Source organism: Monopterus albus, unplaced genomic scaffold (genome assembly GCF_001952655.1).
Source record: "Monopterus albus unplaced genomic scaffold, M_albus_1.0 scaffold99.1, whole genome shotgun sequence".
NCBI classification, from domain to species: domain Eukaryota; kingdom Metazoa; phylum Chordata; class Actinopteri; order Synbranchiformes; family Synbranchidae; genus Monopterus; species Monopterus albus.
The window spans coordinates 671,014-686,901 of record NW_018127979.1 but is presented as its reverse complement, the minus strand read 5'-3'; the positions used below and the strand labels follow the sequence as shown (position 1 = coordinate 686,901).

Sequence of the window (15,888 nt, the reverse complement as noted above, 5' to 3'; positions counted from 1 at the left end):
CCTAGTGTTGTCACTTCCCAGGGTCTTCATTTAAGCTGATATGTGTCTACCATACATTATTCCAATGAATTTATTCTCATTCTGTTTTTTTTTTCCTTTGGTTTTTTGTTTGTTTGTTTTTAGTTAGCGAACCATCAGAGGTGGTGCGTCGATATAAGACACTGCTGGGCATCTTCCAAAAGGGCAAGACAATGGCTGAGGCATTCAACAAGTTTGGAGCAGATCGCAACACAATTTCACAAACTTCTGAAATTGCCGAGCTGTCAATTGCTGCTCCAGAAAAGTATGCGCAGCTTGTTCAACAGGTGAAGGGGAGCAAGCTTTCTGACATTGCAAAACAATGCAAGGAAGCTGTCGAGGCCGACAAAGCAACCTCAGAGACCATAGAGCAGATGAAGGAGAATAAAGAGCTTCTGCTCATAAGAAAGCATTAAAGCCCTCACTGCCATGTTCAGGCATTTGTTTTTGGTGGTGTTTATAGTGGTTTTATAGGCTTTACATGAACATTTTGTTCAAAATAAGATGCAAGGGACATGAGGAAGAGTTCTTTTTTCGGTGAAACTGTAAAATCCCTGTTTTGTTATTCCTTTGAAAGAATGTTAAGTGTTACATTTTTAAAATAAAATAACGGCACTTTTTCAGATTTTGCATGAAGTCTTCATCTTTTTAAATTTGGAATGAATCATGTTGATAACAGATGCTTATGACGAGTTAAATTCCATTTGGAAATGTTTCACTAATGTTCAGTATCTGCGTGATTGCTTCAAATATTCAAGGGTCACAAACAGCAGTAGTACCTGATTAGTTATGGTTAAAAAATTATTTTTTAGCACTTGTATGCATTTATGAAGTGTTCCTTAATAAATACATGTTTTAGACTTTACAGGGTCACAGAGAGCATTAACAAATGGTTAATAAAGGTTAAGTAATGGTTACTCACCACTGTTATACATTTTTAAAGAGCATTAATAAATGCATAATTACGAGTAAGTAATGCTTACACTATACAGCAGGGTGGGCAAGTCAGGTCCTTGAGAGCTACCACCGTGCATGCTTTCCAACTATCCATGCCCTGCCCACCGCTGTATACCTGCATCATGTGTGTTCAGACAATCAGAAGCTGGAAGATACCACCTTAGATGAACGTGGAGCGAGGACAAAGTGAATTCATTGGTTGGAGGATGGACAAGTAAGTGGACAATTATTATGCTTAAATGAACATTAAAACAGCCTTCTCCTAATGAAACTGCTAAGCTGTGAACTTCGTGAAATAAATGTTAATATCTTTATTGACAATTTACTAGTATTACCAAGAGATATTTAAGTTGTTGAATGCAATGCTTATTATTGTATTATTTAACGTTTAGTTAATGCGTATTACTGCATCAACAAATGTTAGCAGTGTCGTTAAACACTATTAAATAATGTATGAGGTAATACTTTAACATGAAAAACATTAGTACATGATTAATAAATGCATTAGTTACCTATTAGTTAATGCTTATTACTGCATTAAGTACGGTTAATTAATGTACCCTTATTGTAAAGTGTTACCGAAATATGTTCCTGTCACTCCTTTGCATTTAAATACCAATGTTAATGTGGTAAAAACCATCACTGAAATTTATTCCAGTTGATTTTCTGACAGTCTAGGTTATATATAGATATAGGTATAGATATATGGAATGAATAGTTGAATGGTCACACTGAACAGCTGTAGAATAAAAATGTACATACTGTAGCTTCAAGGAATTCACAATTTATAGCAAATAGTTACAAAATTGTATTTGCCAGAAAAATTTCTCTCTCAGGGACCACTTCTTATATTCAGTTGGTAAAACCTTAAAAATAAGCTAATGATGATGAAGCATACAGTTTGTAAGCATAACTGCAGAACTCCACCTCAATTAATGCAATGCTCCATATTCTATGACTATCAAAGCCCACTTTGCAGGAAGTTATGATAAATTAAATTACAGCATGGCTGCATGATTAAAAGGGTTGGATGATATTGTAAGTCACACAGCAATAACATCTCATTTGAATTTAGATGCCTTCCACCTCCCACTGCAGAAAACTGGGCGGGTTAATGGTAATGATCTGTTCTGAGACTTTCTTGATTTATTATATAATTCCTAATATTTCTCCCAACACATTCAGTCACTGCTGTGGTATACTGTATATCATAAATATGTGTCATGTAAACCAGTGATTCGGAAACCAGCTGCATGCACTGACTCTCAGTTGCCTTAAATAAACAGAGGACTAACAGAGTGATTGAAGGACAGGGGTAGAGGTGACATAAATAGACCTTATGCTGATGACATGAAAACAAATGGAGGACAAATCAACTGTGTGTCACAGTGTGGGGAGATTCATTGTTTTATAGTGGGCAACATATTCCTGTGCTGCAAAGTACAATTCAAGAACAGGAACATGTTCAGCAAACCGAGATGTTAAATGTTGAACTGTTTTGGGTCCTCATGACTCTGACCAGCAGTTCACCAGTTCAGTTTTGATGCCCACCTCGTTCATTAATGCATGAAGCAGCTCTCACCCCAGCCCTAATGACTGCCACCCTTCCAGACACTGATACCGCGTTAAAGGCAGGAGAGAGCAATGCTATGGAAATAATGAGGCTCCCCTCACTGATCAACTTTGAGCCTGACACTCCTCAGGAGATAAAATTGAGATGAGTCCCAACAAAGGAGGCTGATCCCCACATAGATGGTGTGTTCCCAGTTTTCAAACCCCAGAAGTATAAAAAAAAGACACGCTTATAGTACATATCAAAATTCCATGAATATTCATGTAGCTATATTTAGGCTATACTACATACTGTATATGCTCATATGTGGCAGGTATATATCTAGAACAGCTTTAGTCAGGTTTTGTTATGTTCTCTTTCTTTCAGCTTAAGTCCTGGTCATTACTTTACTTGCCAGTCCTGTGGATAAAATAGCTGGAAAGCTAATTGCTAAAATGCTAACCACTTGAGAACATGATGTCTTACTGGGCTTATGAGTCACAACGGCTCCGAGCTCCAACTAAGATAATAATACAGTAAGTTCACATAGTTTAATCGAGACACATATTTGTACCACTGATTCTTGTTTCCTAGCCATACCTCTTTTATGGAGCAATTTATACTCCAGCAGAATGTACAGTGCAACACATCTATTAAATTAAGGTAGCTTCCACTCTTTTTTTTTTTTTTTGACTGTCTTGTTAACTCAAAGGTCAAGCACTGTCAAGACCGTAAGCATTTGGTAAATGGCACCGGATTTGGAACTCAAAGCCACCAAAGTCTAATCTGACACACACGAGTGGCACAGATTTCCTTCAGTGACTGTGATGCTTCCAGTGAAATTAACTGATTTCTACAAAATGTCACCATATATGCTGGTGTGATCAGGCCAGTCACACAATAGCCTTATCCTATCAGCAGCATTGGCTATAAAAATGCATGGGCACTGTACTGTACCTAGAAAACATACAATCTGAATGTGCCCTGATCATAAAAACTGGTCTTCTGATCTTACACTGAAAGGCTGTTATATATCGGTTGGAAGTGAATTCTCCACCCCGAAATGCCACGACTTCAGCAAGGACAACCATGTTAGAATGTTCCCATAGTCCGATTGCTTGAGAGCAGTGTTAGTGTGAATACAAATGTAGGAAAATATCAAATACCTGACCCTGAGGGACTCCTCGCTCCTGGTTTCAAACCAACAATTTCTTTCGTTCTTCCCGACACACAGCTGCCATGCACTTTCATTTTCAACTGGAGGAGGCCTCACATGAAACTTTCATTTAAACTAAACTGAGATGCCCTCAGACTTCTGTGTTCCTAAGGCTGATGATATCACCTTTAACGAGTGAAGCTAAAGCCACTGCACCTCTCCCAATTGGTCCTTTTAAGGATTTTATTTCTAAAATGCCCACTCAAGTGTTTTGGCAAGTCAATTTAACACTCGTGAAAGGTAGCACTAACAAGTGCAGGCCCCTGATAAAAAAAAAAAAACAGCAGCCAGAGATTCCATTGAGTGAGGGAGTGAGAAACTAGCTCTAAAGAAAACCAGCCAACCATGAAACGCCCAACCTTTACACTTGAGAGATGGTAAGAGACTGTATTAGCAGGCCAGAAAAATGACAAAATCAGTTCTAGGCACTTGCATTCTCAGGCAGCACCATTTCATTGTGTGCAAAAAACACTATACAATACAATAGACCCTTGTTTGCTTTTATCAGAGTCCCTACAGAATAATTAAGGTTTCCATGTTTCATCTCATTTAAAATTGCCAGCTTTTGCATAAAAAGTTCTTTTACAGTTATCTAGCAACTACCATAAGTCAAGTCTTTCTACAATAAGCTGGGAGATTTCCTCTCCTCTTATTACAGTTTAGAAGAAACGCCTGATCCCGGGGAGCAGCCGGGAGGTGAAATTAGCCAGGAGTTTATTGGCTGAGGTACAAAAGGACCAGATTGAAAAGGGGTGAGATGATTGAACTCTCCTTTATTCCATGGTGTGTCCTTTGTGCCAGGCTGCACAGTCACTTTGATGCTATCTCTGTCATTCGAGACGCACGCTGCACCTTGGGTGCCTCACACAAAAGAATATGATGCACTACCAGAGGCTCTGAATGGGCTTCCCATCTATTTTCTGAAACTGGGACTCTCCTTTCCAATCACCGCATGAGCGTTAGTCATCGTTAAAATACGTCATCACAGTAAAAGCTTCAGGAGTGTATTTATTATTGTGAAAGAATAAACTGACCAAGTGAATTCTACTTTATAAATTGGTCTGGTTTTATGGAAATTAGGCCACACTGAGAAAGAATACAAGTTGTTTTTGTAGACTTCCACATGTCCTCTGTATGTACCTTACAAACTCCAAAAGAGTATGTTCTTATGCATTGATGCATTCAAGTAGTTTGTGAAAATACCCATAATGGGCAGAAAAGGTCGACTGCCAGATCCTTACTTTGTGAAGGAACACAGTGATAATGACAGGAACTGTTGTACTTTGCCTACAGCGGAGGAGAGAGGAACAGAAAGAAGCAGGAGGAGGAGACGAAAGAGGGTGAGAAAAATTTTACAAGGCTGTCATTACCAGAGAAATTCGTGCACTAGGGAGCAAAAAGAGACCTTTGAGTGGGAGGCTGGATAGTTGGGTCTGATCAGAATGTCCATTAGCACAGAAAAAAAAAAAGCTGCAAATGGAGCAGAAGAGCCGTGTGCTCACCAAGACCCACTTGATAGAACTTCTGCTTGGACTAAACATGTTTACAGGCTAATGGACCAAAAAATAAATAAATAAAATAAGACTGATGTAACATAATCACAGTTACAAATACTGTTGTACAAGGGGAATTAGTCTGAACACCAATTAGCAGCACTTATTAGCTATAAAGCAGGTCTGGCAATAAACACTGAGATGTGAGTTTTCACAGCAGAGACTGGCAGCTTGCTACAGAGACGCCAAAACATCAGTGATCAACTTACAGCTGTCGAACTACTGAATGTGACAAGTGGAGTAACGTGGAAAATCGTGAGTGTATGCGAAACACACAAATCTGTGTGGACGAAACAGAACAGCGATCAGAACAGGGACTGCAACCTGGCATGTGATATAAATTAAGGTCACTCTGTGGACATACTAATGTTTTTAAAAAGTTAGTCAGCTATTTAGGCTTAAGGTGCTTTTATTGTGAAATGATCACTTTGACACTGTACTGTTTCTGTACCACACATAAGTGCACTATGACACACTGAAAAATCTATTTGAAAGTCAATTTGTGTAGACTTATTTATAATAACTGCAGCTGTAACTAAAAACGTATGCACTGGGCATCAGTTGTAATACAGATACACGACTCTAAGCCAACTATCTAAATTGATTATGTAAAAATAGCACCAAGCCACACATTCAGATAGTTGTGTTTCAGATTTGATTTAACAATGTATCCTTGTTTTTTTATTTGCAGTTTTGTATATTTTTAAAGTCTGTGCAAATTGTGAGATTTGACTGTTGCTGTTGTTGTCCTGTGTACAGTGTAGGTCAAAATAAATAAATAAACTTCTTGCTTCCAGTGTCTACATCTGTGAAATGACTGCATAAAAAATTTATATAATATCAACCAATTAGCTTTTGCTCTCTGAGGATTAGGAACATGAAGCAGGAGAGGGAAGGAGAGACATTGACTTTGATGGGTACTCGAGGAGCACAACTCCCAGTGTTCTTCTTCCAGACTGAGTGGAGTGACTGGGAAAGGACACGGTAAAGGAGTGAGAGTGGAAGCTCTGTCTTTGTTGGGGGAGATCTTATCACTCCTTGGCTGTCTAGACTGCTGAGGCCTAGTTTATTTTGAAGAGAGGTAGTCAGTAACAGAGTGTTACAATACGGTGTAGTGAAACAACTGCAGCTCTTTAGATGCCCTACTTTGGCCAGAAACCACTCTGGATTTGACTAAGTTTTAGTTATGATTTCGTTATGTTACACATATGTCATGGGATAACAGCATTTCTCTGCTAATAGCAGACATCTACAGTAATTCAATTTCATAGACTAACAGCCCACAAGACTGAAACTTTATAATGTACTTTGTAATAGTACAAACTCTGTGTCATCTGAGGGGCAAAATATTGTACGTGTCCCTTCTCAGTTATCTCAACTTGTGTAAATATTTTTTCCATGAAGAATGAAAACTGACAGCATTTAGCCTAGAGAACAGAAATCTCTTTAATGTGATCCCTAACCTTCACTAGAATGCAATTATCTGTTTGCAAATAAATATTTGAGACATGCTCAGGGATGTTGTTGGAAATACTGTAGTGCCTCCCTTGTATAAAATGTTAAGAATTTAGCTAATTTCTGTACATTTCCTGTATATCTCTATCTCAATTTTCTTTATACATGTGAACATACATGCAGTTCAGATACAAACATGTTTGGCATAACGCTTTAGAATTTTGTGTAATGTTGGTTTTTGTATGCACAGCAAACCATAAATGTTACCTTTCTCAAGTATAGCATAAATAGAAGAGAATAGAAGAGGGCACTTACTGATGTGTACAGATGGCCTTCCCCGTTCATGGCGATGTATAACCCTGTCTTCACGGACTGAATGGCAACAACTCTGAGGCCCACAGGAATAAGGTTGAACAAAGCTGGAAAACACACATACATCATTACCACAGAGAGACCTAACCATTAAGTGAACATTAACTAATGAGAAAATCACTATGGTGTAATTCATAATCCAAATGGAAGCTGCCCATCATAAATGCTTGACAAATCACAGATAATACCTATGCTGACTCTTACATTTAGCTAATCACTGAAGATGAATTGCAGCATGGCTGGTGAATGTGACTGGCCTAGCAGAGCCAGGGCCACCCAGAGCTACCTGAGAAGTAACTGTAATTGGAGCCACCACTGGTGCGTGGAGGATTTAATAGTCCTTTTGTTGTTGTAGCAGACGCCTTGGAACTGGTAGGTAATGGCTATTGTTTGTACTGGTGAGAAACAACATGACTCACCAGGCTGCAACATTAAGTGTGTACTGTATATGGAAGATTTAAGACATCTCTGTTGACCCTGTGACTAATTGGTGGTGGCAGGTTTGGAGCCTGGGGGGAAGGCTAAGAGAACTATAGCATGGCCATTAGCATTTAGTGGCTTTTGGCCAGTTACGAAGATGTAAAATGTAATGTGGACCAGTCAGTGCAAACACTTGGAGTTTTAATGACATGATATATCCTTTGTGCGCATTATATGTAATGCCTGCTGTTTTAATAAGTCCCTTAAGCTTATCAGATGTGACACGTGCCACATTTCCTCATGCTGACAGGAGTAAGTGACACATTCTAGAGTGTCAGGCCAGCGTTAGCACCAAGCACTGGAATCAAATTAACCATCTAGCCTGAAGCGCTAGAGGAGCAGTGCCAGAACAAGCTAATAATACCCTTTTCTCCCCATTAAGCCTTCTGTTTCCCGGTCCACTTTCCCTCAGAGCAGAGGAAAAATCTGTGTGATTCTATAGCTGCCATATAAGAAGACATTTTTTTGTCATTCTTATGTGTCACTGGAAAAAAGCTTTGTGTTCAAGGACCCTATATAATTACATTTTTTTAAATATGCATTTGAAATGATTTAGCTGGTTGTGTCCTATGCTAGCAATTCTTCAAAATTCTCTAGACACATAACAAGCATTTGATCTAGAAGGCCAACTGTCAAGGCACTCACAGGAATTACTGCTGTCATCCTTGGTCCCATCAAGAGAGCCATCGGGGTTCATTTGCAAGTAGTATCCCTGCCTGCAATATAACCTGGTCACTATACCCTTGAGCTGGGGATCTGCAGGAGAGAAAAAGAAAAAGAATAGATGAAAAGCTTGATACAAGAACTGCTACAGCAACCCACATACATTAAACTTGAAGAATTTAACAATATTTGCTGTTTTCTGAGGATCTTAATTACAAAACACCAATGCACATTGAGAAGACCTGCTTTCCAACTCCTGTGTACATTCACAAACAAATCCTACAGCTAACCTTCAGGAAACATACGCCCTACCCTCCTCAGAGATAGGCCATATAATTACAGTCAGCAGAATTAATCTGTGGCCACCTGACTCCCATAATGAACCCAACAGCACCCTCTCTGGGTCCTTAATGTGCAGGATATAGGATATGCTCTATCCTTTGTAGCTGACCCAACAGAGATTAGTGACAATAAATCACGGCTGCGGGTCAGCTGCCCAGGGCCACTGCAGCTCAACCAGTCATGCTGCAAATTTAGTTGTGGGCTTAATGACAGGATGCAAAAAGTGTAAATGTAAAAAGTAAGTGAGTGGAGAATTGAAAAGGATAAAGGTAAAAGGTAAAATACTGCTAGTGCTCAAGCTCTATGACAATATTTCTTCATCTGGGAGTGTGTGTGTCTGAGTTTGTGCACAGACAGCCATTGAGGTCATATAACACCAACATTAGCCTTATTGCGGAGACAGCCATCATACTAGATTTCATTCTAAGAAAGCCCCGGGGAGGTGAACAATCAACTCCACCTCTCTCTCTCTTTATCTGCGTGTGTGTGTGTGTGTGTGTGTAATAGAGAGACAGAAGAGGAAAAAAAGGAGAGAAAAAGAGAGAGGGCACGGCCACAGAAGAGAACTCAAGACATCTTGCTGAGGGCAGAGAAAGGCTTTTTTTTCCCCTGTCGGTGTACTGCTCAAGGCATTCTCTTCTGAAATGGCTCTGTTAGGTGATGGCATTAGGAAGCTCTGAGACCTTTCCCTGCTGCCTGAAAAGGGGAGAAAACGCCTCTCTGCTGGCGTATATGAGCAAAACCGCTATAACAGTATAGAGCAGCGCTGCTTTGTTGTCTCACCAGAACAAGGAAAAGGTGGCGATAGCAGAAGCTGACTGTCAGAGTGCCTCAGCTGTGCACTGAGCAGGCTTATAGGACAGTGCATCTCTGGTCTACAGTAAGACTCAGTACAAGTACAAATTGTTGCAGCCGCACAGTGAGATACAGAAGTCACTGTGAAGACATCATCTTTTTTTTTGTTTTTGATTAACTTAGTATAGATGACTTTTCAACACTCAGCTGGTTGGGCATCCTTTAATTGTTCTGATTCTGTACAACGTCCTGTTAGGAAAGGTTTTGTTATGATTGAGCTGTAAATACCTCTAAATTGATTAATTTATTATAGAAGCTCCACTTCCACCAGTATTAAAAAGGTGAAAACTTGTTATGAAGTGTCAATATATATACTAAAAAGTTCAAATTATTATATATTACATTAACCTCTAGAGTCCTGAGCTTTGGAAACCCAAGCTGTGCGGTCCTCATATGAGGACGCAGGGACTCTAGAGGTTAACAGTTTTTATCTCATAATTTTGATTTACTATGGGAATACTTCTAAAATCATAATTACCTTTTAATCTACAGTATCTTGTTCTTTTAATGACAAAACTGGGCTGCCATATTTTAGCCAAAAAATGTGTGAAAATAGTGACATTGGGTGTCAAAGTAGTCACATTTGGAATCTTTAACTGTTGTGTTTGGTTCAAGCGGACGTCCAGCTATAAAAGATAATACAGTATAAGGCTAAAAATCAAACACATCGGAGCAAATCTCACACTAACCAACAAATGCTTGGCATTCTGCTTTGATCTGGAATTTCATTGTCATTCTGTGAGTTTATAACCAGCAACCAGTTATGCAGTTTCAATTATTACAATGTTAAAATAATATTGTAATGTTAAAATATGTTCTTAATGTAAAAAAAATCTGGAAGGATTTATTTTAATGAGCTGTTTTTATTGACATGGCTGGATGAATCTACTAGCAGCACTTCTGTACTTCATATACCAGGCACTGTGTTGCATCAAAAACAGTTCTTAAGCCCCTGCGGACACATCGAAGTTTAAAAAAAAAAAAAGTCTGATGCATCACTCCCTGTATCACTCTCAGCCCCTCTCTCTTCGCCATCTTCCACCCAGTATATCATAACAACGGACATGGCTGGATTCATGCATTCATTATGCTCTCACACACATAAGCACTCAGCAACCAGATATCATACAGAATATCCTCAAGACCACACCCATGTTGCCTGCAATGTCGTGACAGAGCAGATGGGTGAGATTTTATGGAGCAGGGAGAACCAGGGGAACGCTCACACCGCCACACAAACACAAGCAATGCACACACCTTTTCATATAGATTTTTAATAAGTACACAGTTCCCTTGAGCAAACGCTCTAGTGCAGACACACAAAGTTGGCTAACCTACGATCAATTAATGCCTTTGATCAGCAGCATTTAACCAATGTGGGGGAGAGAGAGTGATTCTGAAGACAGCTCAGCAGGGAGCAATTTGTAATAATTAAAACTGCATAACTGGTTGTTGGTTAGGTAAATACTCCATCTTTGTGTAGATGTGTGTGTACAGACTTGGCTCCTACATTGTATGATAAATCATGTTGGCTGTGTTCCCTAGGGCGAGCCAGCCAGTATATCGCACACTTGTATTTCTATCTCTGTGAGGACATACATTCCCTAGCCCCTTACCCTACCCTTAACCATCAGACCTAAATGTCTAACCACAACCCTAAAGCCAAGTCTTAATCCTCAAAACGGGGAGCCAAAATGTCCTCAATTTTCAAAAATGTCCACACTCTGTAGCAAAAGATACTTTTATGGCCCTCACTATATAGCAAGTACAAGAAAACACACATTATACACACACATACACGTGGACTTTCCCTCAGTTTCAGGCTTCAGTATTTCTGAGCTGTAGCCTGAAACTGAGCTTTGTAGAATTTTAACTAATGTATCAAAATGGAATAAAGGTGAAAAGAAGAACAAAGCAAAATATGGGAAAATATGTGATGTAAGTCTATCATTTATGATGGTTAACTTATAATCCTATTCCGAGGGGTGTCTAAACTGTCAGTCATCTTCTTAAACGTCAGGAACATTATTATTTAAGACTTCAGACACATTAAAATAACAATGGGTTTTTGTAATTCTTACAAAGCTGTCAATCCACTGATGCTGAAGGTCAAATGTACTAGCGGCCAGTAGACTGAAGGTTTTAGATGAATTTGTGCTAAACTATTTTCTTACAAACAATTTTATATTTTTCATTATTTACAGCACAGAGTATACTTTTTAAAATTCCTGTGCTTTGTGATGCAGTTTAGAAAATCAGAGCAAAATGAGACAAAGACAATGAGAGAGGGTGGGCAGAAATGTTGGATTCAAGAATATAGAGGAAAAGCTAAGGGCATGTAGAATGACAGCACTTTCTAGCTTGATATGATCTTTAAAATCCAGAACTGCTTTGAAAACATCTCTGAGGAATTCCTCAAGTCAAGGTCTCTGACGCATCACTGTTTTGTTACTTTGTCTTTTTGCCCTCTTATTTCTTCTCGCCTGTTTGAATACTCTCCATCTAGAACAGAGTCAAAGGTGAAACAACAGTGCTGTTTATATCCAATCTCTCCTGCAGTTGCACTCTCCCAGTCGCACTGGTGTTAGTTTTTACAACAGAAGCGCTGTGTGTTTCTACACGCCAATTCTTTGTTTCTAGGGAAACAGAGTGGTGGTTTGGCAGCAACTGGGGGGTTTCCTTGGAAAACAACAAGCAACAGAACCATAAGATCTCAGATCATGCTCTGCAGCAGAAGCCTTCTATTCATATAAGCTGAACTGTCACAGAAAGGCTGTGGGTTCTGTGGGTTTCTTTTTACAAAGTTACTCCTCTATAGCTCTCTTATTCCCTCGCTGTCTTATGTTCTGTTGTGTCGTCTCTCTGTCTGTGTCTGTGCGCAGAGACACATGTTCAGTCAGCTCAGCGCAAAGCAAACAGAGCACAGTATGAGGGCACACACACACGGGCACAGCTGCAGCAGCAGTTGCAGACTCATGTCAGCCCCAGCCCTGCCTGACCCAGTTTGGATGTTTCTGGAAAAGGAGAAGGGCTTTTCCAGCCTTCAGAGGAAAAACCCCTCTATGCTGCTTCTGTTGTCATGGAAAAGTAAATCAAGCAAAGGAAAACAACAGCACTCACACCCATTTTTCTTCCATCGACAGCATTTCGGACACCTCAACAATAACTCATGTGATCCAGACAGGTCTGGCAGCTGATTGATGGTGCACCGCTGTGTCCTGTCAACATCTACTCTTGAATAAACAGCCACAATGCTGCAAAGATTGGTTTCTTGCTCACATAAGCTAATCAAACGGTCTGATTTGGGTAACTTGATCTAATGATCTATGAATCTAACCTAGTGAGATAACTAGAGCCAGAGCAATGAGATTATGGGCAAGTCCAAGCTGAATGTGCCCCCAAGCTCGCTCACTGGTTCTGACTGTAATAGGATTTACAACTCACATTTAATCCCTTGAAAAACCCCAGCATGATAGCTGACTCTGTATCAGCTATCAAAATGCACAGATAATTTCAAGTTAAAGCTGTTGTGGCAGTAAAAACAGTGTCAAACCACATCTGTGCATTCTAGTGAACATGACAGACAACACGTCCTTTTTTTCCAATGTATCTTGTTACAGTAGGTCTACAAATGCTGTTTGTTAATAGCCTGTCAAGAACACTTCAAAAACACAATGAGACAAAATAAAGATGAGGATTATTACAACTGAACATTTTCTTGAGCTCTGGCTCAAAACCACAATTTTCATCAGTGAGTACAGTCCATAAGAATAGCTAATTAGACTCTCGCTCAGAGAATCAATACTTAAAGCACAGGGAACACTGAGGTGAGAGTACATTTCAGACACCCCCACTCTTTCATCCTGACAGATCTCAGTAGGAATCTGAAAGTGACTTGAATATATAATCACAGCCTGGATAGTAGGAAGTTGCTATGTTCTCTGCAGGCGCAGCTGTCAGAGGGAACCCCAGTGTCATATTCACCAAGAAAAAGAAGACAACTGTGTATGTCTGCATGTGTTATCACAACACTTAGGATCAGCGTTGCAGCCTTATTCACTCAGAAAAAAGTCCTTCTGCAGTTCAATATTAAATTAAGTACACCAAATAAGCTATTAGAGTCCCAGAGCTGTGTGCTGTTGTGATAATACGGTGAATAAGAAGGAAAAGAAGGGAATAAGAGAGAGAAGAAGAGTATGAGAGAGGCATGGAGATGTGAGGAGAGAACAGTGGTATGTGCAGTATTTTCCAAGGAGCCCCTGACAACAGTCTGCTAAGATTCTCCCAATTCTCATGTGAGGCTGGATTTAATGAAGTACATTTCCCACTGGGCCTTAATCACAAATAACACAAAATTAAAGCTGTTTGCTCTGATTAGAGCTTCAAAAATGAGGACAATATACAGATTTAAAAACAGCTTCCCCCTTAATTTTGCCTAAGTTTTAGTGGGAGTGTTTCTCCTCTACCAGGCAGCAGCCTTACATTTAGTCCATCAACACTTTTTCTGGCAGTGTTATTGCTGATTATCATTATTATTTTGAGGTGTAATGCTGTCATGTCACTTCAAGGTTGCTAGTGTAGGCTGACTTGGCTTCCACGTGTGACTTCTGGATTTACTTGTGCCATATCATGTTTTTACATGTTTAACATACAAAGTAAAATATAGGCTATGCCAGACCGATAAAAAAAAAAAGAAAATACACCACTAGGTCCTAACACAGCAGGCAGAAGCAGAAACAACAGCCTGGAAAACAGATGATTATAACCCAAATTTCCGATGTGCCCTGGCCAATATCCAGATGTGTCCATCCACGTAATCACTAAGGGCTAGTGAACGAGACCTTTTATAGGGTTGTTTAATTCCAAGATGAGCACAGACAGATGAAAGAAACTCAAAATGGTTTGCTCTGCAAAAAGGATGAAAAACTAAACACTCTTTTGGTAAAACAAATGTCTGTAACCTGAATTTGCCAAAGAATTACTCTACTAGGTGTTTAATTAGCTGGAGCATAGTAGCCCTGGTGCAACAGGTTTGATGCCTGATGATTCCAATACAGCCATCTTCATCATCCACTAACAGGAGGAAATAACTGAAATATTTATTTCCTAAATAATTCTAATTTATTTTTGTAGGAAAAATTTGCCTTGCACTGGCACTGACTCCAGTAGTGAAATAATTGTTGACACTGCTCTTTAATAGTCCCAGGTTGCCACATTAGAGCAAAAGGTGTTCATGACATTTCTGTAAGTGGAACGAGCAATAAGAGGCCACTGGGCCCCGAATTGGAAAGATTATGTGAGGAAATATTATGTTTGAAAGGTACAATCTCCATTTCGTTGGAGATGCTGACCTTTTTGTGTGCATGTAAATGGGTTTATTTCTGGCCTGTGTGATGTGCTTGTATTGTAAGCAGTTCAGCTAATCGTGCATGTGGTTCATACCAATCAGGCCCTGTTCAGAATTGCCGAGGTGACAGCGGGTAAACCTGTCTAAAGCATTTGGTTCACCTTGTCAGCTGCATGTAAATCAAAGACAGCTTGGTTATTCCCAACCAACTGCCCAGTATCCAAAATAGGAGACTTTCTCCCACTCGGTCTAACTTCTTACGTATATACACGTATTCTGGCAAGTCTGACAGCAACTTAATTATTACCTTGTTTACATTCGCTTGTGGCAATGTGACTGTGACAGTTAAAGACCTAAATAAGTCATGAGTGTTTGAATGTATGCACATTTCTACACAAAATGCACAGCGCTCTACGTCTACAAACAAGGCACCTTACACGCTAAAGTTCCCAGACCTTGTCTCCGTAGTCTCCGCTTCCTGAGGCCGAAGATGCGCACTTTAGAGAAGATGTCGACCAGGTTCCCATTGCAGAGCCCCTTGTTCTTGTTGGGGCTCTTTCTCCGTCGGTTGGTCGAGGGCCGGTCTAAATGCTGCTCCCGTGCCTGTCTTTTCTGTCTGATCAGCCCACTTGCGATAGCAGCAGCCATGGCTCAAAATGTCACAACCGCTCAATCCAGTCTGCACACAGAGCAGAGACTACACAAACAGCCGCCTCTCAGAGCTCGCAGCCCGGGTCACAGTCCCATGGTGGCGGCTAAGTGGTCCGTTCCGTGATGTCAAATGTCAAATATATAGTCTGCTTTTCTTTTCTTTCCAAACACTACATGATAACTGTAATAATAAAACAGCGCTCATTGTCACACGAAAAATTCTTGGACGTGGTAGAAAAATGAGATCAGTTCATGCGTAATTCCATACATGCATCTATAACCATAGTCCTGGTGAAGAGCTATGGCAAACTCGCGGGGACCGAAATTTCTAAGAATTATTCATACCTGCAAAGTGATGTTTTTGTTCATTTTCTGTTCGGTGTTCAGCTGCATAGCCTCCTTAAATGTCAAATACCGGCTGCAGCGT

At 39.9% G+C, this 15,888-nt stretch overlaps 1 protein-coding gene across 3 annotated transcripts in view; it reads right to left on the bottom strand.

Annotated features, from left to right (window-relative positions):
- The window catches only part of fgf14 (fibroblast growth factor 14), a 109,229-nt gene that overhangs the window by 27,957 nt on the left and 65,384 nt on the right, over nucleotides 1-15,888 (bottom strand). The window contains exons 1-3 of one of the 3 annotated variants that reach the window (XM_020609409.1): nucleotides 15,248-15,882; nucleotides 8,249-8,359; nucleotides 7,067-7,170 (exon numbers count right to left, since the gene is read on the bottom strand). In XM_020609409.1, coding sequence (XP_020465065.1) covers nucleotides 7,067-7,170; nucleotides 8,249-8,359; nucleotides 15,248-15,458 — 426 coding nt within the window. In that variant the 5' untranslated portion in view covers nucleotides 15,459-15,882. Of the gene's footprint in view, nucleotides 1-7,066; nucleotides 7,171-8,248; nucleotides 8,360-15,247; nucleotides 15,883-15,888 lie in introns of those variants that run through there. The other 2 variants (XM_020609412.1, XM_020609410.1) reach the window with 2 other exon arrangements.